The 21803-nt window shown below is 42.5% G+C and overlaps 2 protein-coding genes across 3 annotated transcripts in view; both read left to right on the top strand.

The window, feature by feature from the left end:
* TTBK2 (tau tubulin kinase 2) overlaps positions 1 to 19383 on the top strand; it is a 202924-nt gene extending 183541 nt beyond the window's left edge. For both annotated transcript variants that reach the window (XM_004709382.2, XM_045286486.1), the window contains 2 exons: positions 5755 to 7028; positions 12359 to 19383. In XM_004709382.2, coding sequence (XP_004709439.1) covers positions 5755 to 7028; positions 12359 to 12821 — 1737 coding nt within the window. In that variant the 3' untranslated portion in view covers positions 12822 to 19383. The remainder of the gene's footprint in view (positions 1 to 5754; positions 7029 to 12358) is intronic.
* A 1429-nt stretch (positions 19384 to 20812) lies between these two features.
* CDAN1 (codanin 1) overlaps positions 20813 to 21803 on the top strand; it is a 10926-nt gene continuing 9935 nt past the window's right edge. Inside the window, exons 1-2 of the mRNA XM_045286456.1 lie at positions 20813 to 20869; positions 21219 to 21787. Coding sequence (XP_045142391.1) covers positions 20813 to 20869; positions 21219 to 21787 — 626 coding nt within the window. The remainder of the gene's footprint in view (positions 20870 to 21218; positions 21788 to 21803) is intronic.

Below are 21803 nucleotides of genomic sequence, written 5' to 3'. Positions count from 1 at the left end.
GAAACAGAAAGACATGATTGTAGGGAGGCTAGGTAGACAAATGAAGATACAGATAAACCTGCCTAAGACTGAGCATTGTGATGCTACATGTTTTTATTTTATAGACTCTTCTTTATTTCCCCTTTGCTGCTTACCATGGTGAAGACACATTACTTTCAGATTAGATAGTAGAACAATTTTTTAAATCTTTCACGGAAGGTAAAGGCAGACTTCAAACATAAGTGACTTTTGCTGGTGGGGAGGCGGGCTATCAAGAAAAAAGAACAGCATGTACAAAGGCACAGGTTGAAAAACCAGAATTCAGGGTATTTATTTTAAAAAGTAGTCCAGAAATATTAAGACACAAGCAAAGGACTACAGATGAGGCTGTAAAAAGTGCAGTTATCAAGGGCCTGGCCTGTAAGGTTGAGATGTGTGAGGCTGTGGAACAAGAAACTTGTTGACAGCAGTGTGGTGAACAGTGGGGCAGCAGGTAGTGGAGAGGCTTTGCCCAGGTAAATACGAGGGACCTTGAACTGTGAAAAATGAAATGAAGACCACATTTTAGTGGCCCAACTGGTTTGAATAGTTGTTCCAGGTGGCTTTCCCAGTGAGATGTGTTCCACTGCCTATTGGAACCCTGTATGTAAAAGCGTATGGAGTTACTCAGGATCTTTGCTGAACTTAGATTCACCTGATATTAATAGATATCTCTTTAAGATATGGAATGATTAAAGGCTTTTGATTGATTGCTTGAAATAGATTGTGTGGGGAAGTTGATCTGTATGTACATTGACTAGGGAATGCCCAATGCCCTTTGACCATGAATTCCTGTTTTTGTGGTGGTTGTTTTTAATCTGTTTTATGTTGTCAGTAAAATTATAGAAACTTTTTTTTCTATAAGATTATATCTCTGAAATTGTATTTGAGAGTATAAATCAGTTTTGAATAGTCAGGAAAGACTAAAAACTAAACACTGCCTTCGGAAGTAGAGAGAATCCATTTAGGACGTTTTCCAATTAAATAGAGAGTGGATTGTCACTTGGGAGAGGTTTTGTGGAAGGAGTGCAAGCATCCGATAGTTGGTTCACTGTGTATGCAACATGTACTCCTTGTCGGGTCCTGTGGCAGATACCAGGAACAAACGGCCCAGTGAGTTACCTCACTGCTTTCAAGTGCTTCCGGTCTAGTAAAGGAACACAGTTGGAGTGTTGCAGGTGTGGTAGGAGAAGTCAATGTAGGCTATGGATGTCGGACAGTTGGATTAGTTTAATCTTTAAAGTTTCTTCCAACACAGCAGGAAGGGGTTAGGAAAATTTACCATTAAATATTATAGCCATGTATGAGATTTATAATCACAGGCCAATCAATAAATATTTCTATTCCAAATCTTTCCTGGGATTTAGATGTGTATTGTGGCCTGCTTATAATTTTTATTATCCCTATAAAAGTTTTGTATCTATAGATGCACAGTAAACCATTATTAATGGATAACTGACTCTGGGGAGAAGGGAAAGAGCAATTTTTGCTTTTCATTTACTTAGGTTGTGAGTATAGGGGTCAGATGTTCAGTTTTTCCCATCTCTGTTATAAAGATCAAGGAGCCTTGTTGGTGTGGTGGTTTAAACATTGGGCTGCTAACGACTGATAACCAGGTTATCAGTTCAAACCCGCCAGCCATTCCAAAGGAGAAAGATGGGCCGTTTGCTCCGGTAAAGATGTACAGTCTGGGGAACTCTACATAGGGTTGCTGTGAGTCAGCATCAACTCTGTGAGAGTATTTTTTATTTTGGTAGTAAAATCCCTGGATTGTAAAAATGGTTAAATGCTTACTACTAATTGGAAAAATAAGCAGTTTGAATCTACACAGAGGTGACTCTGAAGAAAGTCTTAGTATTTCGTTTCCAAAAAATCACAGCCATTGAAATTGAAAGTACTATAGAACATAGTTCTACTCTAAAACACACAGAGTTGCCCTGAGTTGAACTGATTCCATGGTATCTGGCTTGGCTTTTTCAGCTTGTAGTAAAAGGTACTGGTCTTCTGGGCTCTCCCCTCCCTCCCCGCTCCCCACTCCCTCATGAGCCCTTGATAGTTTATAAATTGGTATTTTGTCATATCTTGCCCTGTCCGACATCTCCCTTCACCCACTTTTCTGTTGTCCGTCCCCTAGGGAGGTGGTCACATGTAGTTCCTTGTGATTGGTTCCCTCTTTCCTTTCCACTCTCCCTCTACCCTCCCTGTTTTGCCACTCTCACTACTGGTCCTGTAGGGCTCATCTGTCCTGGATTCCCTGTGTTTCCAGTTCCTATCTGTACCAGTGTACATCCTCTGGTCTAGCCAGACTTGCAAGGTCGGATTCGAGTCATGGTAGTGGGAGTGGGGGGCCCTCATCATTCTTAAAAGATCCACTCTCCACCCAAGCCCCTGGCATCAGCTCCTAATTTTTCCCCTCCCTCCTTGTTCCCCCCCTCCCTCATGAACTCTTGATAATTTACAGATTATTATTTTGTCATATCTTGCACTGTTTGACTTTTCCTTTCACCCACTTTTCTGTTGTCCGTCCCCCAGGGAGGAGGTCACATGTAGGTCCTTGTAATCGGTTCCCCCTTTCCAATCCGCCCTCCCTCCACCCTCCCAGTATCGCCACTCTCACTACCGGTCCTGAAGGGATCATCTGCCCTGGATTCCCTGTGTTTCCAGTTCCTATCTGTACCAGTGTACACATCCTCTGGTCTAGCCAGATTTGTAAGGTAGAATTGGGATCATGATAGTGGTGGGGGAGGAAGCATTTAGGAACTAGAGGAAAGTTGTATGTTTCATTATTGCCACATTGCACCCTGACGGGCTCGTCTCCTCCCTGATACCCTAATGTACGGGGATGTCCAGTGGCCTACCAATGGGCTTTGGGTCTCCACTCCACCACCACCCCTCATTCACAATGATATGATTTTTTGTTCTGATGATGCTTGATACTTGATCTCTTCGACACCTCGTGATCTCACAGGCTGGTGTGCTTCTTCCATGTGGGCTTTGTTGCTTCTGAGCTAGAAGCTTGTTTACCTTGAAGTCATTTTCTAATTCTGTAGAAAGGTGAACATGATGCAGTTAGAAAACAGAAGAAAGGATTCGTCAGGGTAAGAAATGATCAAATTCATACTTTAATTAAATGTTTGTGAATTATAGAAATAAAAGCTATAAAAGATGAATAAAACTTACTGGCAGACCATTATTTAAGTCCATTTCTAGAATGACCTAAGTATGGAAATGACTTTATGGGCTAGGATTAAGGATGCCATTTGTGTTGACATTTAGAATTAGCTTTCTCTTTGTTGTATTCAAGTATTAATCCTAGGATTTCTCCTTTTATCTCATTGGCTACTGGTTTTGCAGCTTCAGTTTTCCATACTTCATTTGAGAGCCTGTAGTGCACATCAGTGGCCTGCACTGTATATGACTTTCAGAATCCTGAAATCTTATACTGGCCATCTTATCCATCCTTTTATTCCTTTGTGAATTTTGTTAATATGGTGCCCAAAAGGGTAGTTATAAAACAAATTATTAAATATTATTTTAGGAATATTTTGTACATTTAAAGTGTTGTGCAAATATTATGTGACAGTAATTTATGCACAGCTCAAATGACTCTGATCTTTTCAAGAAACCAAACCTTCTGTCTGGTGGTTCATATATCTTTTCTGTATACAAGAGTGTCACCCTGGTTTTTAGACAAAGACATAGACATGTATTTCTATCCTGAATCTAATATGGATCTAATCAGAGCATCAGAAGTCTTAGAAGACCAACAGAGTCATGGTTGTGTAAATAATTTGTTCATTTTGACTAATGTATTTGGAATTACATATGGTGATTATTATTCATTTTTGTTTATTCTTATTAACAGTTTATTGGCATGCAATTCACATTATTGGTTTATTTTAAATGTAGGGATAACCTCCATCTTGGTAATTATGGCATTATTTGGCATTTAATATAACTTCATTTCTTTTCACTGCTACTCTTGGATTTTCAAAATTAAATTACCATGACTTTTCATTTTAATGCCATTAAATTGTGTGTATGTGTGTGTGTAAATGATCATCTGCTTAAGTACATTTTAAGATAGTGAAAGAGAATTAAAAATATAATCTGACTTCCTAAAGGGTGGCAGCACCAGTAGAGCTCACTACCTTTCCCCCAAGCTCACTACAGAATCCGGGCTTGATACACACGTCTGACCCAAACAGCCTGCCTACAGTCAACTGACAGGCCCTTTGGATACTGGCTTCCTGTGCGAGCTGGGCTTCGTGTACGCTCCACATGGCTTAACCCTAATTGCTTCCTAACACAAAAATGCACACAGTTGACTGTGGAACCACAGAGGTTTCTTGGTGTCTTTGAACTAGAGTTTGGGTCTAGGCTACACCTCCCATGAATTACCTCAAACTTATTTTTCAGACAATTTCTATAGTTTTCTTCGACTTAACAGGCTTCATTAAGAAGCCTCAGTGGGGGGGGGGGGGGGAGAAAAGAAGAAGAAGCCTCAGTGGTGTAGTGGTTAAAACACTTGGAAGGTTGGCAGTTCAAGTGTACTAGCTGCTCCACGGGAGAAAGATGAGGTAGACTTTCTATAAGAAAGACTCGTGGCCTAGGAACTCTGTAGGGCAGTTCTACGCTGTCCTATAGGGACACTGAGGTGGAATCAACTAGATGGCAGTGGGTTTGGCTTGATTTTGGAACAGGCTTCATTTAACATTTTTGAGCTTAATTTTTATTTTTCCTTTCTAGTTCATGTAGTTGACATTTTCTACCTGTCACTTTAAGCAAATTAGAAGACAGGGCTGCTAACACTATAGGTATCTTTAAAAAGACCATTTTTATTAGATCTTGAATCTTACTCTCATAGAATTGAAATGTTGAAATATCCTGAGTGGAAGAATAGTAGAATTTCACTTTCTCATAGCCCTATCCTTAAAATAGTAAAGATTTGAAACGTTAATAAATACTTTGTTTGCTTCAGTTAGATCATATTGGTGTAGGATAAGTTTGTAGGAAGGTTTAATATCCAAACATTGTTTGAGTGATAGAATTTAAGGGGAATAAAGTACACAATTTTCATAAAATGCATGAAAATGTCAGACTTTTCCATTTATAATAACTTGTTAATAATTTTTTTCCTTTTAAGTATTTGGATTCTAGCATATTCAAAGAAACTTGGAAAAAAATTAAGTAAAAGGAACCTTTTATAGATGGCTGGGTGGAGTTAAGAAAACAAATGGAATCAGTAGTGAGAGAGATTGGTGGGCTGTAGTGGGACCTGGTAAGCGTCATAACTCTGTGAGAGGGGCCACGCTACCTATAGGGACTGTGACCAGGGACCGTGGCCAGGAGTAGTGGAACATGGTTACCACAAAAGCTGCAGGCCCTAATGAAGAAGCTGAGAGAATAAACACTTAGATTCTCTCTCCTTCATCTCTCTGATACTCTGTTGCTACCCAACCATCGGCAAACTCAGTTAGCAATCAGAAGGCAAAAGGGCAAAGATGGTACAGTCTGTGGAAGTCGATCTTCCTTCCAGGACACAGAGTAGGAACAGGATGAACCTAGAGGTGGACTGCACTGTGCAATTCCTGAATAATGGAGTTTGACTGCCACCCATTTTTATTCAGAGTTGTTCCTTGTAACTATGAGTGGAGTAGGTCTGGTTAACATCATGAAGATTTGAACAGAACATGTTCAATCTCATTTAAAAGCTTTTTAATTCTCCTTCTCCAGGTTACAATTCCTAGACCTTCTGTGGCATCTACACAGTCAACTTCAGGGAGCTTTCACTGTGGTCAGCAGCCAGAAAGGAAAGATCTTCCGCCTGTGGAGCCCTCTGTGGAACTGGATTCTCCAAGGGAGAACTTTTCTGGCTTGGTTGTGACAGAGGGTGAACCTGCTAGTGGAGGAAGTAGAACAGACTTAGGGCTTCAGTTAGATCACATTGGTCATGACATGTTACCCAAGGAAGTGCACATTAGAGAATGTGACAAATCCCAAGACCTCGGACAAAGAGACCTTCTTGACCATAGCAGACTGGTTGTGAGAGAATTTGAGAGTCTCCCTGGAGAAACTGAAGAAAAAAGTATTTTAGAGTCAGATAATGAAAATGAGAAATTAAGTAAAGGGCAGTGTTGTATTGAGATCTCTCCTGTCCCAGGAGATTTGGTAACTACAGAAAGGGATCATTCAGCTACCACCGAACCTCTTGATATAACAAGGACACAAACTTTTAGTGTGGTGCCAAATCAAGACAAAAATCATGAGATAATGAGACTTCTGGCAACTGGAACTTCAGAAATTTCTCCAAGAGTCATTGACCCACATGTTGAAGGACAAATAAGCCAGGTGGCAGCAATGCAGAAATGGAAGCTATCCAAGGATGATGGCATCAAGAGTGAGGATTTACCAGGTCATCAAGGAGACCTCTCTACTTTTTTGCACCAAGAGGGTAAAAGAGAAAGAATTGCTCCTAAAAATGGAGAGCTGTTTCATTGTGTTTCAGAGAATGAACATTGCCCCCCGTCCCGGAAGGATGTAGTTCGGCCATCTTTTGTAAGTAGACATAGCCGAATCCCTGTTTTAGCACAAGAGATAGACTCGGCTTTTGAATCATCTTCTCCTGTCTCTGCAAAAGAGAAGCTCCTGCAGAAGAAAGCTTACCAACCGGACCTCGTCAAGCTTCTGGCGGAAAAAAGGCAACTCCAGTCTTTCCTGGGTGACCTCTCAAGTGCCTCTGATAAACTGCTAGGGGGAAAACTAGCTGCTACTTCCTTCTCTGAGGAGGAAGTCTTTACTCCCTTTTCAAGATTGGCAGTAGACTCTCACCTGAGCAGGTCAGCCGAAGACAGCTTTCTGTCACCCATCATCTCCCAGTCCAGAAAGAGCAAAATCCCAAGACCAGTTTCCTGGGCCAATACAGATCAAGTCAGTAGCTCAGCTTCATCTCAGTTCCTGCCTCGGCCACCACCAGGAAAGCCACCAACTAGACCAGGAGTAGAAGCCAGGTAATGCTGTTGCATGCGTACTGTTTTCCTGTGGTTTATTGTAATATATTAGTGGCTATGTTTCTTTTTGCCTGCTCTGCTCCTCCATTTCATTTTCTGTCTTTCCCTGACTTTAGGGCACACTATAGTGTAGATGTCAGAGGAATTCAGGATAATTTTGACTCTCCCACTTTCTGGCAGTGTGAACCTAAATGTCCTTTTGTTTAAAATGGGTGAGATCTTTGCCTCATCGTTTTAGGAGAATGAAATAAGGTAACGCACATCGAGGGCTTTGTGCAGTGCTGAGCACACAGTAGAGGTATGCCTTCTCCCCCCAGTGCGTTTTACCACCACCACCAACAGTAACAGAACAAACAAACACATTGCCATCAAGTCACTCCCAACTTAAGCGGCTCCGCGCGTCTCAGGGAGGTGAGTGCTCCATCAGGTTTCAGTAGCCGCCGCTGTCTTCTTCCAAGGTCCCTCTGCGTGTATCCAAATCACTCACCGTTTCTTCAGTAGTCAAGTGCCTAGCCATGTGCGCCACCCAGGGACTCCTCCATTTTGACCACATACTCAGTAAACTTTTTCTAGACATTTATAGCTAGAACCTCACCTTAACAAATCTCACTTATGATAGCAGGTTCGATGAGGAATGCAGTGTCTATACTTCTGTGAATGGGTCCTGTTTATACTGTTTACCTGATTATAATGAATGAAGTCATCAAAAATAAGTAAAAGTCCTCTCTAGGCCCAAGACATCCATAGCCATACAAGATAAAGATAACACTTTCACTATTTACCATCTGGTATGCTTGCTTTTGTAGATATTTTCACGATATACTTGATCATAGAGTGATTCCGTTTTGGCAAAGGGGGAAATGTTTAGAGGTGATAGTTCATTGCTTTCCGGGGAGCAGTTCTCAGGTAATAAAAGCAAAAACAGAACTCAGACGCGCCGCCATCAGGTTCATTCCGATGTATTGTGACCCTGTTTACATTTCCAAGACTGTGAATCGTTCTGGGAACAGGCAGTCTCATCTCAGACCTCACAGTTAGCACTCCAAGGCTGCTCCCGCAGCACCTCCAGGGAGCCTGCACAAGACAGAATGGTCAAAACCAGGGCTCTTCAAACTTTTTCAACAGGGGCCAGTTCACTGTTCCTCAGACCCGTTGGAGGACCAGACTATAGTTTAAAAAAACCTATGAACAAATTCCTATGCACACTGCACATAGCTTATTTTGAAGTAAAAAAACAAATGGGGCAAAAACACCCGGCGGCCGGATAAATGTCTTTGACGCGCCGCAGTTAGAGGACGCCTGGTCAAAATCCTAGAAGAAAGAGAAAAATTAAAATACTTTTCCTGAAAACCACCAGCTGTTCCAGACAGTACAACGGGCTTCCACCTGTTAGAAGACTTCTGAAAGGTGTTAAAACGAGATTCTATCTGTATCACTACATAGCAGAACAATTTAGTTTTGACCTGGAGTGTGTGGTCCCAGGGCAACTAAACCTTAGCTTTGAGGTGTCACTGGACCGAGCGCCCAGGAGACTGGTGCTGAGGACACTGCAGTCATTTAGCTGAGGCATTTGAAAGCGAGGCACCCTTCTCTTCTGCTTGCTGTCTGTGCTTCACAGCAATGGAGTATCTGTGGCTTAAGCTGCTTTGGAATGCAATTCAAAGAAATCTTTTTTATTATTTTATTTTAATTTCGTTTTTCTTTTTTTCAAAGAAATCTTAATGATCATTGATTATTTAGCAGTTTTGTGTGTCCCCGAAGGTAGCACTTTGTAGCACTAAGTACCACTGTGCCAGCTGTTACAGAGCTGCCCATCGGGAAATTCACCTGAGCCTTGGATCTCCTCACTTAGGTCCTAGAACAAAGGAGTTAGTTTTCCACTCCTCGAATTTTACCACATTAAAACCTGTGTAAGACAGAAACCTGTCAAAGAATGAAAATTCAACTAGCTTCCACAAAACAAATGATTGAAGAGTGGTAGGTGAGACAGGACCGTTTCCACGGTGGAAAACTTGCAAGACCCTGGAAAACCAGACTCCTGTGGCGTCTGGCTCTCGGGTTTCACATAGCCTGTGACGGCAGATGGAACCAAAAGCTTCATGTTGCTTTTCAGAATGACAAGGTGGTGGGGAAGAACGGAACAGGTAGAGAGTAACTTGTTGTTGGCCCAAAGCCAGAGCTTTATGGGTTAGCAAAATGGACTATAGCGATGGGACCAGAGCGATTTCAGTCCTCAGTTGGAGCATTTCAGTTTTTCTAAGGGGCCCTGGTAGTTCAGTGGGTTACAAATTGGGCATCTATCCACAAACTCACCAGCCACCGGTGAGAACGATAAGGCTGTCCGTTCCTATAAAGATTGACAGCCTGGGAAACCAACAGGGGCAGTTCCACTCTGCCTTATGAGAATTGAGTATTTTGAATTTTGCTGGTCTGTGATGGGTTGTTACGCCTGTGTTCCCTGCAGGTCCTAATACAACCTTAGAGATGCCTCTCCTACTTCCTTATTTAAGGAGCGGGTATTTCAGCAGTTGGAGGTGTACTTTCTTAATCATAATGGATTCTAGACCCCTAGAGCTTTTATAGGATCCCTGGTGGCACAGGTAAAGCACTTGGTTACCAGCAAAAGCATGGGAGCCCGCCAGTCATTTGCTTTGTGGGAAAAAGATGTACAACTCCGCTTCCATAAAGCCGCGGAAAGCCGGTGGGGAATTTCCTCTCACTGTGTAGGGGATGGGTTGCAATCAACACAAGGCACTGGGTTGGGTTGGATTGTTAGAGCATTTATGTTTCCCTTCACCCCATTCATCCTTAACATTGAGAGTACTTGAAATTTCTGTCCAGAACCATATTGAAGAACTGTTCATTGAATCATAATCATAACTTGCTATCTGTGAATTACCCCCATCCCAAATAAAATACACATGACAAGGATTTTTAAATAGCACAAATATAAAAGTACAAAGAGAGAGACCCTTTCATAGCCCTACTCAAGCATACGCAAACATATAGGGTCCTGTAGTAATAGTACTTTTAAAACACATCTTGGGCATTTTTCCATGTTGGTATATGTAGATTTTTCTCACTCTTTGAAGGAGTGTTCTATAATAACTCATGGTATACATATATATTTATATATTGTTTTCAGCACCTTTGTCCATATTTTTAGAAAACAGAGGTTTAAAAACAATTGCTATGGTTTGCATACTTATGATTTTTATATATTCAAAATGCTCTCTCAAAAAAAGTTACCCTAGTGATTTACCTAGTTACCCTTGTGAGCTTGCTTCTCCACATGCTTGAGATTATATATCACTTAAAGTTTGGGGGTGAGATATCTGGCAAGCAGGTTATTTCATTGTTTTAGTGGGTATTTATAATTATTAATTCCTTTGTCTAACATATTGAAGATATTTTATTGTCCTCTGTGCCTTTTCTTGGAACTTGATTTATGTTGCCTTTTGCTTCATAGGAACATTTAATGTTCATGGAACTGGATATTTTTTATGGTTTCTGTGTTTTATATCATGCATTGGAAAGCCCCCTTAAAAAAAAAAATCTTCTAGTACAGTTCTTTTATAGTTTTGTGTCTTTATCCAAAGCCTGAACCTGTTAGGACAGAAGTGTGTCAGAGAAGGAAAGTAGAAATATTTTCCACTAAAATTAAGCAATAGAAAAGTGGTAAGGCTACACCCTGTCCAAAGCAGACAACTGGTGAAGCCCAGGAAGGCAAGGCAGTGGTAGGACTATGGATTTCTGCCTTCCCCCGGGTCTCCCTGTGTCTGGTCTGAAGTTGGTGATATCTCAGAAACAATTTCCCATTGAAACATGAATACCTTTTTGGATACAGTGCTCTGCTCCATTGGATTCTTTGTCTGTTCATTTGTTGATTACTTAATTACCATGGTTTTATTATTGGTGGGGCCCTACGGCCCTTATTATCATGTTTTGCAGTATCACCACTTTTTTTTTTATCACCACTATTTTTGTAGGTTACAAAACACTTTATTTTCACTTTGTGTGAAATCTTTAGGCCAAACCAGAAAGATATGTGTGACCAAGAAAATGTTACTATTCATATGAACAGCCTCTAGATTTAGAATCTGAGACCCAGGCTCAAATTGCCAGTAAGAGAAGCAGTTAGTCTCACCTCAGCTTTCCTGTTGTCAAGGCCGAGAAACAGAGGCCCACGGGGAGGACCCAATAACTACTCTTTTGTTTGGGACACTATTAACTGTAGTTTATTAACAGCAGTTGAAATATACTTTCCTCTGTTGTTCCTGATTTCCCTAAGTGCAATTCATGTTGAAGACTTAACACTAAGGGGTGTGTGTGTGTGTGTGTGTGTAAAATTCCACACTAAGGGGTGTGTGTGTGTGTGTGTAAAATTCCTGTGTGTGTGTGTGTGTGTGTAAAATTCCACACTAAGGGGTGTGTGTGTGTGTAAAATTCCACACTAAGGGGTGTATGTGTGTGTAAAATTCCAGTCCTAGAAGCCTACAGATACAATAAGTTAATCCTAAAATTAGAAGCACAAACCTGCGTCACATGAGTATGAGCTGCACTCCTGCACCTGATCTGCCAGCCACCCTGTGAGGGAGGTGGTGTGCGTGCATTCCCACTCAGAGCTGGGAGACTTAAGGTTTCCAGGGTCAATAGCTAGCATGTGAAAGAGTAATCCATCCTGAACACAAGGAGGCTTTAAAAATTTCACGGACAAATGGGAGTTAAAAGATAATGGAATTTTGAAAAACAGATAATAGAATTTCCCCCACAAACTTGTGAAACACCCTTGTATTTGCTTTTTCTCTCTTTTTATTGTATTTTTGGTGAAAGTTTACACCAAAAATCAGGTTCCCATCTAACAATTGTTATACATATTGTTAAGTGGCCCAGGTGACACAGTGGGTTAAGTGTAAAAATGGTCAGCAGTTCAAGCCCACCAGCCATTCCACAGGACAGAGATGAGGCAGTCTGTTCCCATGAAGCTTGACAGTCTGAAGCCCAAAGAGCAGTTCGATTCTATACCATGGGTTACTATGAGTCAGAATCAAGTTGATGGCAGTGGCCCTAGTAGCTTATAGATATTTTTCAGTGTGGCAGCTTTCTCGTAGTATCAGTTTTTATTACTGTAGCTTCGCTGTCCTCCCCTCTCCTTTATTTTCTCATCTTTGCTTTAAGGTAAATATTGCCCATATGATCGTTCTCATTTAAGTGGTTACTTTATGATGTATTTTCTGATTTTATATAAATCATACACATTATGATTTGGGACATTGTGACTTTTAGGTCAGCTTGAATTAAATGAAAATAATTATTTCTGTTTTCTTAAGACTACGCAGATATAAAGTTCTAGGGAGTAGCAATTCCGACTCTGACCTTTTCTCCCGTCTGGCCCAAATTCTTCAAAATGGATCTCAGAAACCCCGGAGCAATACTCAGAGCAAGAGCCCAGGATCCCCCCACAATCCAAAAACACCACCCAAGAGTCCAGTTGTCCCTCGCCGGAGTCCCAGTGCCTCTCCTCGAAGCTCTTCCCTGCCTCGCACATCTAGTTCCTCACCATCTAGGGCTGGACGGCCCCACCATGACCAGAGGAGTTCATCCCCACATCTGGGGAGAAGCAAGTCACCTCCAAGCCACTCAGGCTCCTCCTCTTCCAGGAGGTCCTGCCAGCAGGAGCACTGCAAACCCAGCAAGAACGGCCTGAAAGGATCTGGCAGCCTCCACCACCACTCGGCCAGCATCAAAACCCCTCCAGGGAAGAATAAGTCAGCCAGTAAACTCAGCAGATAGGAGCTGGGCTGCATCGGTCTGAAAGGTGTGAGATCTTCCTCCTCCACCTATGCATGTTGTGTCCCTGTACTGTCTATTTAAAAAATCAGTGTTGATCTTCATTTGCAAAAAACAGTAACATGATAAGTTATTTATAAGAAGACAAAACTAGGTGATAAGGAATTACCAATGGTAGGCAGCAAGCAGCTCAAGAACGAAGGCCTTTACGTAGGAAGGGGTAATCCAGCAAATCCCAGGGGGAGCTCTCATCGGTTTACCGGCCTTTGAAACAAGAGTTGAGGGTAGGAGATAAAATGGAATTTAAAGATTTGGCCCAATTTTTTTAAGGCTCTCCTCAAAGATTATATATAGCGAAAGTGAAGCTCATTTTGGTATTTTCACTCAAACTTCCCAACCTTGGAGAGTCAAAATTGCTCGGCCATGGGAGTCTGTGTAAGAAGGCTGGTGCGGGGACCCCAGATTGCTTGGGTACTTTGAACCCGTGCATTTCTCTGGGGTGTTGAGAAGTCACACTATTACCTTGCCTCCTCCCTAGTATCCTCTCTGGATTTCTCCTTTTAAAGTTAGTGTGCTTCACCTGATCCAATCTCTCCCCTTGCCTCTTCACAATATTAATGTGCTTTTAGCCATACGTGCTGGGAATTTCAACTCCCAACTACCTTTTTAAATCCCCTTATATTTTTCTTGGAGTACCATTTCCTAACCCAGTACATTTTTACTCCTAAAAATAATTGAGAAACTTTGGTAAAGAACGAAAAAGTCTAAATAGAGGTGCTTTAGGGAGAGAGGGACAGAGGGTGGAAGACGCTTGTCCTGCCCTCCCTGCTCAGTCTCCTCCCACAGAAGGGAACTGAGCAGAGGGGACCTTGCTTCCTCAGGTCTTCTCAGGACAGACGCTCTGAAACCACCTCCAAGAGGATGCCTGGGAAGCGCCAGGCGTGTAGAATGTGGCTTTATGCTTTTTGCGGTCAAGAAAGCAAGCAGTTAGGTTGTTGAGGCTTATAATAGTCACAGAGTGCATTTTATACATTTATCCAATAAGGAATGAATATCTTCAGAAATAAATTTAGGCTAACTATGTCTCAATGTTTTATGACTTACTTCTTCTGTACTTTAGTGTGATTTCCATGTAATCTCAGTTTATGAAGCTGTAAGAGGGATTTTATTTGTTCTGATCTCACCCTTCTGTTAATAGGAATCAGGCAAAATGAAATGATATTCCAGATTTTTAAAATGGTCTCTTAAATTCTCTAGGTGTTTTGTGTTGTAAAGACCTTATTAAGGTCAGATAAATTGGTCTGCTTGCTGTTGAAATTTGCCTTCTAGCAAGCATCTGTGCTTTCTCTTTGACCTTGTGTTTGCTGCCAATCCTAATATGGTTACATTGGGGTGGGGTGGGGTTGGTGGGGGAGGAAAGAAAGAAAAATTTTTCCTCACCAAGTGAACATATCCTAATGCTGCATCAAAGCTGCCCTGAAGCTGCACTGAACTGATTTTGTTCTCTTTATCTGTTGAACTTTTTCAAAAACAAACTCAGAACACTATTGAGGCACGTATGGTTCCCCATAAGAAATGCATAGTGTGGAGTTTTAATCTCTGATTTCCAGCACTGCAGAGGAATGCAGTAGATAAACCATATTTGCTATTTAACTCAAGCAACTGTATTATTGGAAGGCCAGTCCTCTGTATTATTTGTATAATAGTTGCTCTAACACTACTTGCATGTCATCATGGTAAATGATATATTTATAAATATATAGGGAGACATATGCTTATATGAACTTTCTTTCTCATTATCCATTTGTAATTTCAAGATCACAGATGGTAACAATCCTTTTCTATTGGGTGCCTCATGTATACTTGGGCCTTGACTAACTTCATTTTCTGAAAAAGTGTTCTTGCCATGTGATGCCTCAGATTGTTCTTGCCTTCCCTATGTGATGCCAGAGTTGGCCGTCCTTAACAAGCCAAAATATATTGTTTAATTTTCATTTGAAGCAGATTTTAAGAGGGGAACAATGACTGAGACACGCTTGCATACTGGTTCGAAGAGATGTCATGTTAATCACATAGTTTTGTCCTTGTGGTTAGAGTGGATAAGCTGGGATGAAAATCATGGATCCGACATGACGAATTTTTAAGACAGTATCTTTAAAGTTTCCATTCTGGTTTTCTCACCTCACTTTTTTTCTTGAAGGTGGTGGGGGAATCACCTACAATTAAGGAGTGATCTCCCCGCTCCCCCTTTGTATTAGCTGAAGTATACTGAAGTATACCGAAGCTTGAAATCCGCACCCCTCGCATTAGAAATGTGTGTGTGTGTGGGGGGGGTCATTTAGTTCTCATTGGCATTCCTCTGGCGGCAATTAAAAACTGACTGCAAAGGCAATGTGGCAACAGCTTGTTGTCTTTTTGGCTCCTCCCCTTTTCCACCAATCTTTCCACTGTGTTACCCTATTTCTAGCATTGACATTAAGTGCTAAATTTCAAAGATAAACAGTCTCGTAATTATATTTTATTTTGCATGTAGAGGAAAGAGTTAACCAAAGATGTTTCAGCTCTTACTTTTAAAAGAAAACATTACTAATTATATCTTATGTATCACTAGGTCTCCTCAAAAGCACGGCCCTGCATAGAGATTTACGTCGAGCTTTTCAAAAACCTCGGTGTGCTTAGATGGTAGATGTCTCTCAGGCTGAATCTAGAAGTAGTGGCAGCCCTGAACAAAGAAAGCACTTTTGGCACAAAGATTTGGGGGGTTGTTTCATTTTAGAAGCACAATGTAGAGAACGAGTTCTTTACTATTACTTATTTTTGGTGTTTCTTTTAGTAGTATTTTATTTCAGATTTAAGTGACAACCAGATAATTCCAAGTAATCAAAAGCCACCTTAATTATTCTGAAGGGGAGGGGCTAGCCAGCCATCAAAATCAAACCAAATTGTAAGACCTATGGGGCAGAAGGTAAATTGTCTTTTGAAGATCACATGCCTCCTGACTCCTAGCAAAGCAAAGTGACTGACTGCCTAGTCACACCTGCCCTTCCCACCCTTCTCTGCTCACTCTGTTCACTTTAGGGGTTGGCTCTGTAGGCAATTTAGTAGCCAAATAGCTAGTTATCTATGTTTTAATATAAAAAGTGTCATTGGATTAAAGAATTAGGTGGAGCCAGAGATTAAAATTAGCAGCAGGCTCAACCCCTTTAGGTAGCATTCGTCAGACCTCTAGGACCTATGAACTTGTTGAAATATAAAACTCCCACATAGTATTTTTGTGTTTTATATGCACAGTTTAAAGGCTGTGCAATCTAACTTCATTCTAATGCGCAGTGAATAGAGGAGGATAGTTGGGCCATATCCAGTGTAATCACCAAGCACAGATTCTGAGCATCGTGGGATGGTAAGGGTTAGGCAAACACTCTGGTTTTCAGCTCTGGTATGCAGGGCGCAGGGAGTGTGCTGGTGGCAATTAGTTAGTTCGTTTTGGGATTTTTTTTAAGTTGCATGTTGTGAATTTTTTTGTGTGTAAAAGTTGCCAAGATTCCCAAGTTCTAAATAAGGAGCAGAATGGTCATTGAGACCCACTGTCATCACTGTCCACTTTATAGTACTTGCTTTAAAACCCTAGGCAAACCTCAGCTGCTCGCTGGTGGTATGCAGTGGAATAGGCTCCTGGCCACCATGGGGACTTGGGATTCTTCACCAGTCATCAGAGCTTCTTTCTAAGCCACAGATTTTTCAGGCTTGTATTTCTGTGTTTGCCTCCACAAGGAAGAAGTATACATGGTGCATGTTTTTCTAAACCCAGACACAGACAGTTACAACCCTAGCTCATTCTTCTATATCCAGTAGCTTTGGATTGAAAATAAATGCTCTTTCCCAAGAGCAGAGGATTGTTAGTTCTAGGGGCTACATTCCTTATCTGACATAAGAAATTGTTTAGAGAAACAGATTACAGAATTCGTACTTTAATGACTTAGGGAAAAGATGCATTTCACGCTGGCTATTTGAAAATATATTTGTAGATAAGTTTAGACTTAGTGTTGGAGATAAAAGTTTTTCACACTTTAAAACCTTTGTTTTCATTCCTTTCTATCAAAGCATACCACGTTAGAGAATCTATTCTTGGTTATGTTCATGTGTTTTGGAATTAAGTTGCTTGCTGAAATTCACTCTGCTAAAGGCTGCCTGCTTGTTTACCCACCGTGTGGGATGTGCTGGCGCGGTGCCGAGTAGTGCCTGAACCACCGAGGAAATAGACTGGTGGAGGACCAAGGCACCGACTCTCATGAGTTTGACTCTGTAGACAGTATAGCAGCGATTGCTATCTGTGTTTTAATAATACAAAGTACAAGTGTCTATTTAGACCTTACTGTAGAGAAGGGAGCAAGAGGTAGGTCGTCCTTAGACTACTGTATCTTAGAGTACAGTGCACGGACAGTCCCAGAAGGTCGTCAGCACACCTCACTGCCTAGCCAGTAGATCCTGGTTTGTACCTGGAGACGGTGGGAGCCAAGTGGGGATGGCTATCGCTGGGTACTGTCAACACTTAGGCTCTCCCTTTGGAATTAAGAGACATGTCACACAGGGAACCTTGGGAGCCTGCAGAATCTGTTGCCCAAGCATGGCTTGGGAGAATCTGCCAAGTACCTGGGGAATCTTGAGTTCTTAGGTAAGTCAGGACATAGACAAGGATTCCTCTTCACTTAAATGAGAATGTGGATGTTACAACTTCTTTCCCTGGCTGGCCATGGAATGCTGACATTAAAGTCTTGGCCCATTTAAGACCCTTTACAATTTAGTTGTGATTGTCTCTCTGTGAAGCTATTTCTGCCCCTACTTTAAAAATCTGTAAACCTGACATTTCTTATTCCTCTTGAGAAAGCTTGGATTAGAATAATGTGGGGAGAGAACGATCACCTTGAGATGACCCATGACCCCAAGACACTGAAGAATAGTAACCACTTATTCAGCGATGATTTGAACATTTCCTCAGCCTTTGTGGATACATATATCAAAGAAACGAAGCCTTTCTCTTCAGTGAAATTTAGTAGGTTTCTGCTCTCTCTTTAATCATAAGTGACAGCATGGGCAGTGTGTGTCATTTGTTTGTGATGCCGCCCGCTCCTCCCAGACACCCTCGACCAGGCAAATAGGATCACCATGACTTCGGCTCAACTAAGCAGATGTGTGTGAGGCCTGTGAACTGTAGGATTTGTTAATCACCTGATTTTACACACTAATGATGGATAGGGTTGTTCTCTTCTTAGATTGTTCCATATTGTATATGTAAGTGTTCACTTGCCTAGTTCAATTTACATTGACTCAATCAAGTTTTATATAGACGACTTTTGCCATATGCTGTTTCTCCCTCATCCCCACACCCTTATAAGAAAAATTTTAAATCTTTAAAAAGCCCCCAAAAGCACTTCCCCTTCTCTGTCTGGGTGCTCTTCACTCACCCGCACAGGGTGAAAGGCTACCAGAATGAATGTGATTTATTTTAGGGAGCTATCCAGGAACAGGAAAGCCCCTTGGATTTTTTCCAAAAGCATTTTGGCTTTAAACAGTTCATCAGATAAATTTATTCACCAAGCAAAAAAGGCATTCAGAACTACAAAGATAAGGTCCGGGAACTGCCCCTTGGGACTCTGAGATCAGATTGGTGGCCAGATGGAGTGGTGTAGGCTCGCTGAGGCCCTGGTTTCTCTCAGTGCACAGGGCCCGGCCCTCCCCTGGACACCTTTCCTAAACTAGCCAGTGCTGATCGCATTGGGCCATTGTACGCTGCTAGTGTTTTAAGAAAAAGGGGTCAGGGGGAGCATCTAGTTTTGTAGTAGAAATCTCCCAAATTATTAGCCGTTGGCTGTTGTTAAATCAGATTCAGCCACAAATCAGAATTCTCTCTTGTTGAGCAAGACTAACCGGTTAGAATAGATGACTTTAGTAAGTTTACTTTTCTCTCCCTCGCCCCTCTTCTCCAGGAAACCAGAGAGATAAGACACTGCTCTTTGAAAATGCCTTTAAAGGTATTATATTGTGTGTCCCTTCCCCTCCAACCTGCCCCTTTGATGTGCTTTGCTCAGGCAACCAAGGACATAGAGTATTGGCAGAAACATGGAGTGCTTTTGTATAGACCATCTGTACATAAAAGTGTAATTATTTATTTAATTTTCCCATTTGTATCATATTAAAGCTTTGTACAGTGTTTTAAGTTTTGTTTTAAAATTATTTTGTATTTTATTTTTATAATCTAGTAATAAAAGATTCATTCCGCATGCAAACTCCAATTCTATTTGTGTGATGGTTTGGATTTTAAATGTGAGATATCTTTCTCCAATTAAAAAAAATGTGAATACACCAGAAGGTACAAGATCAACAGGAAACAGAAACTGTTACCATAAATGCAGGGGCACGTACAGAAGTGACCTAGAAAAAGACAGCACTGGACGCGATAGAAACTAGGTGTTCAGGGTTCCTGCTGGTAAAAAACAGGGTTTATGGAAATGAGAAGATGCTTCCCCTTGTAATAAAATTCTAAGTGTTAAAAACTGTCCTTACATCATTGTGTGGAGGTACTTTTCCTTCCCGTAGGAAACACCTCTTGTGCTACTTGTGTGATCCTGATCCCTGCGCCTTGTGCCCTTCCTTTGAAGGAGTGGAAGGAAACTATGAGGCATGCCCGTGCGCTGCTGCAGCCCTCCTTCCCAGTTCAGCTCATCCTGGATGCTGGCCTTTTCTTGCTTTCTCACTCAGCCCTGGTGGCTGTGTGGGTTAGGCATTGGGGCTGCTGCTACCCACAAGGTCAGCCGTTTAAAACCAGCAGCTGCTGCTCCGCAGAAAGATGAGGTTTCTGTTCCGGTAAAGAGTTAATTTTGGAAACCCAAAATCCACAGAAGCAAGGGAGTCCATGGTCCTGAGAGAGCACCAACCACATATTTTAAAAACCATTTTTAAGAACTCAGGCTTCCAGAAATTAATCCAAAACATGCCTACTGCCATCTCAACTACAAAAGTAGTTGAATTAACCTGAGATTAAACCTTCCCCACTGCCATCAAGTGCCATCTAGCTAGGGTTTCAGAGCCATTTGTAAATCTGAGTGGTAATGGGTTGAAACTGCTGACCTTGCAGTTAGCAGCCCAACACATTGCTGCACTGGTGATTGAAACTCATCCGCTTCTCTGCGGGAGGAAGGTGAGGCTGCCCCCACCTGTCAAGACTGACAGTCTCAGAAACCCAAGGGAGCAGTTCTCCTTTCCCTACAGGGTCATTGTGAGTCAGCATCGACTCAATGGCAGTGGGGTTTAGCCAATTATTACATCGTGTAAAGGAATGGTTCTGTGTGCAGGCTGACCTGGGCACTTTAAGGGTGGGTGAGCGAGGGATTATAAAAAGCCTTGCGTTTTAAATGGTCACTGAGTTGATGGTTAGTACAGGAAAACCTATAGGTACCACTTGGGCTTGGCAGTTGAAAATTCTGCCATTGAGAAAGACAGTGAAAATTGACTCCAAGGAGGCCTGGTGGTGGTGTGGTTAGTGCTGGGCTGTGGTTTGGAAGGTCAGCAGTTCCAATCCCAGCCATTCCTCGGGAGAAAGACAGAGCTTTCTACTCCGGTGAAGAATTACATAAGAAAAATTTTTTTAATTGTATGAATCTTAAATCTATGAGTCTGATCCAGCTCCAAGGAGCTAGGGCTGATGAGTGTGTGGGAAAGGACGTTAGTCTGAACTACAGGGAAGTGTGTGTGTGGACTCTCCAATTTGGCAATTGGTACCCACTGAGAGCTGCGCTGACCACACCCCAACCAAATGAAAAGAGAAGGCAGCTCTTATCATTTACCGTGCTGCTCAAGACAAATCTACGTATTGATGTAGAAGCTCAAGGTTCTAACTAGAATGTTCATTTCAAAGAACATACTTGTCTCATCTGAGTATTCGGTAGATAGGAATGGGTAACCGTATTTGGAGATCCCAAATGGGGAGTGGTAACGGCATGAAGGGGCTGGCTTACAAGATTTTCATGAGTGTCTGTAGTCTCAACATGACCCCAGTGAGTTATGAACTGGATGGTTTCCACTTCTGATGGGTCTGAAGAAAACGTGGGCGAAGCTTGATAGGATTATATGATACAGGTATAAGTGACTACTAGCAATGTTATAAATATTTGTAATTGTAGAACCTGTAGCTGAAAGGGAAGGGAGGGGGTTAAGTTTTCATGTATGAAAGAAGCAGACTAGACGAGCCAAAGGACTCCTTTGTGTAACCAGGTGTCTTGCATGCCACGTCCTTGGTGGTAACAAGTCAATGATCTTGCAGATTTTTCCAGTAAACTTTGTACCGAGTATATTAAATCCATTCTTCCATGGTCAAAAAAGTTACATCCTTTGAAACTCACCTAGGGCAGTTCTACCCTGTCCTACGGGCATCGACTCTATAGCAGTGGAATTTTTAGGGCCGAGACAAATCTAGAAAGTAAGCTGGTGTACGATTTCAGAGAATTGTTCACCGTTTACAGCCGCCCGCTCTCCTGGGCCTCGATCGCCCTCTGGGGCTACAGAAGGTACTTCCGCCCACCCGCTGCTCCCACGACTCGCTATCGAATCCAGGCCGGTCGCCCAGGAGCCCAGGCTGACCCGCCTCAATTCGCGGACCAGAACCTAAGCCGCGGCCCCGAGAAGCCCCGCCCCTCGGGCCCCGCCCCTCAGCCCAACGGTCGCCCCACGGCGCCAGCCCCGCCCCTTCCTGGCCGCCCGCGGCGCGCCCGCGCCTGCGCAGTTGTCCCGCAGCGCCCGGATCGGGATGGCGGCCGTTTTGGAGTCGCTGCTGCGAGAGGAGGTGTCGGTCGCAGCCGCCGTGAGGTGGATCGCGCGCAGCACCCAGAGTTCGGAGGTAACAGCGCCGACACGCCCCCAGGCCGACCCGAGTCCGCTTCCCGCGAGGATGCCACCCGCCCCGCCGCCTCCCTGAGGTGCGCCAGGCTGCCC

This window comes from Echinops telfairi, unplaced genomic scaffold (assembly GCF_000313985.2).
Source record: "Echinops telfairi isolate 266 unplaced genomic scaffold, ASM31398v2 ScPeMD7_8;HRSCAF=38, whole genome shotgun sequence".
In the NCBI taxonomy this organism is placed as follows: Eukaryota; Metazoa; Chordata; class Mammalia; order Afrosoricida; family Tenrecidae; genus Echinops; species Echinops telfairi.
The sequence above is the reverse complement of the archived record's forward strand: the minus strand, read 5'-3'. Positions and strand labels throughout refer to the sequence as shown.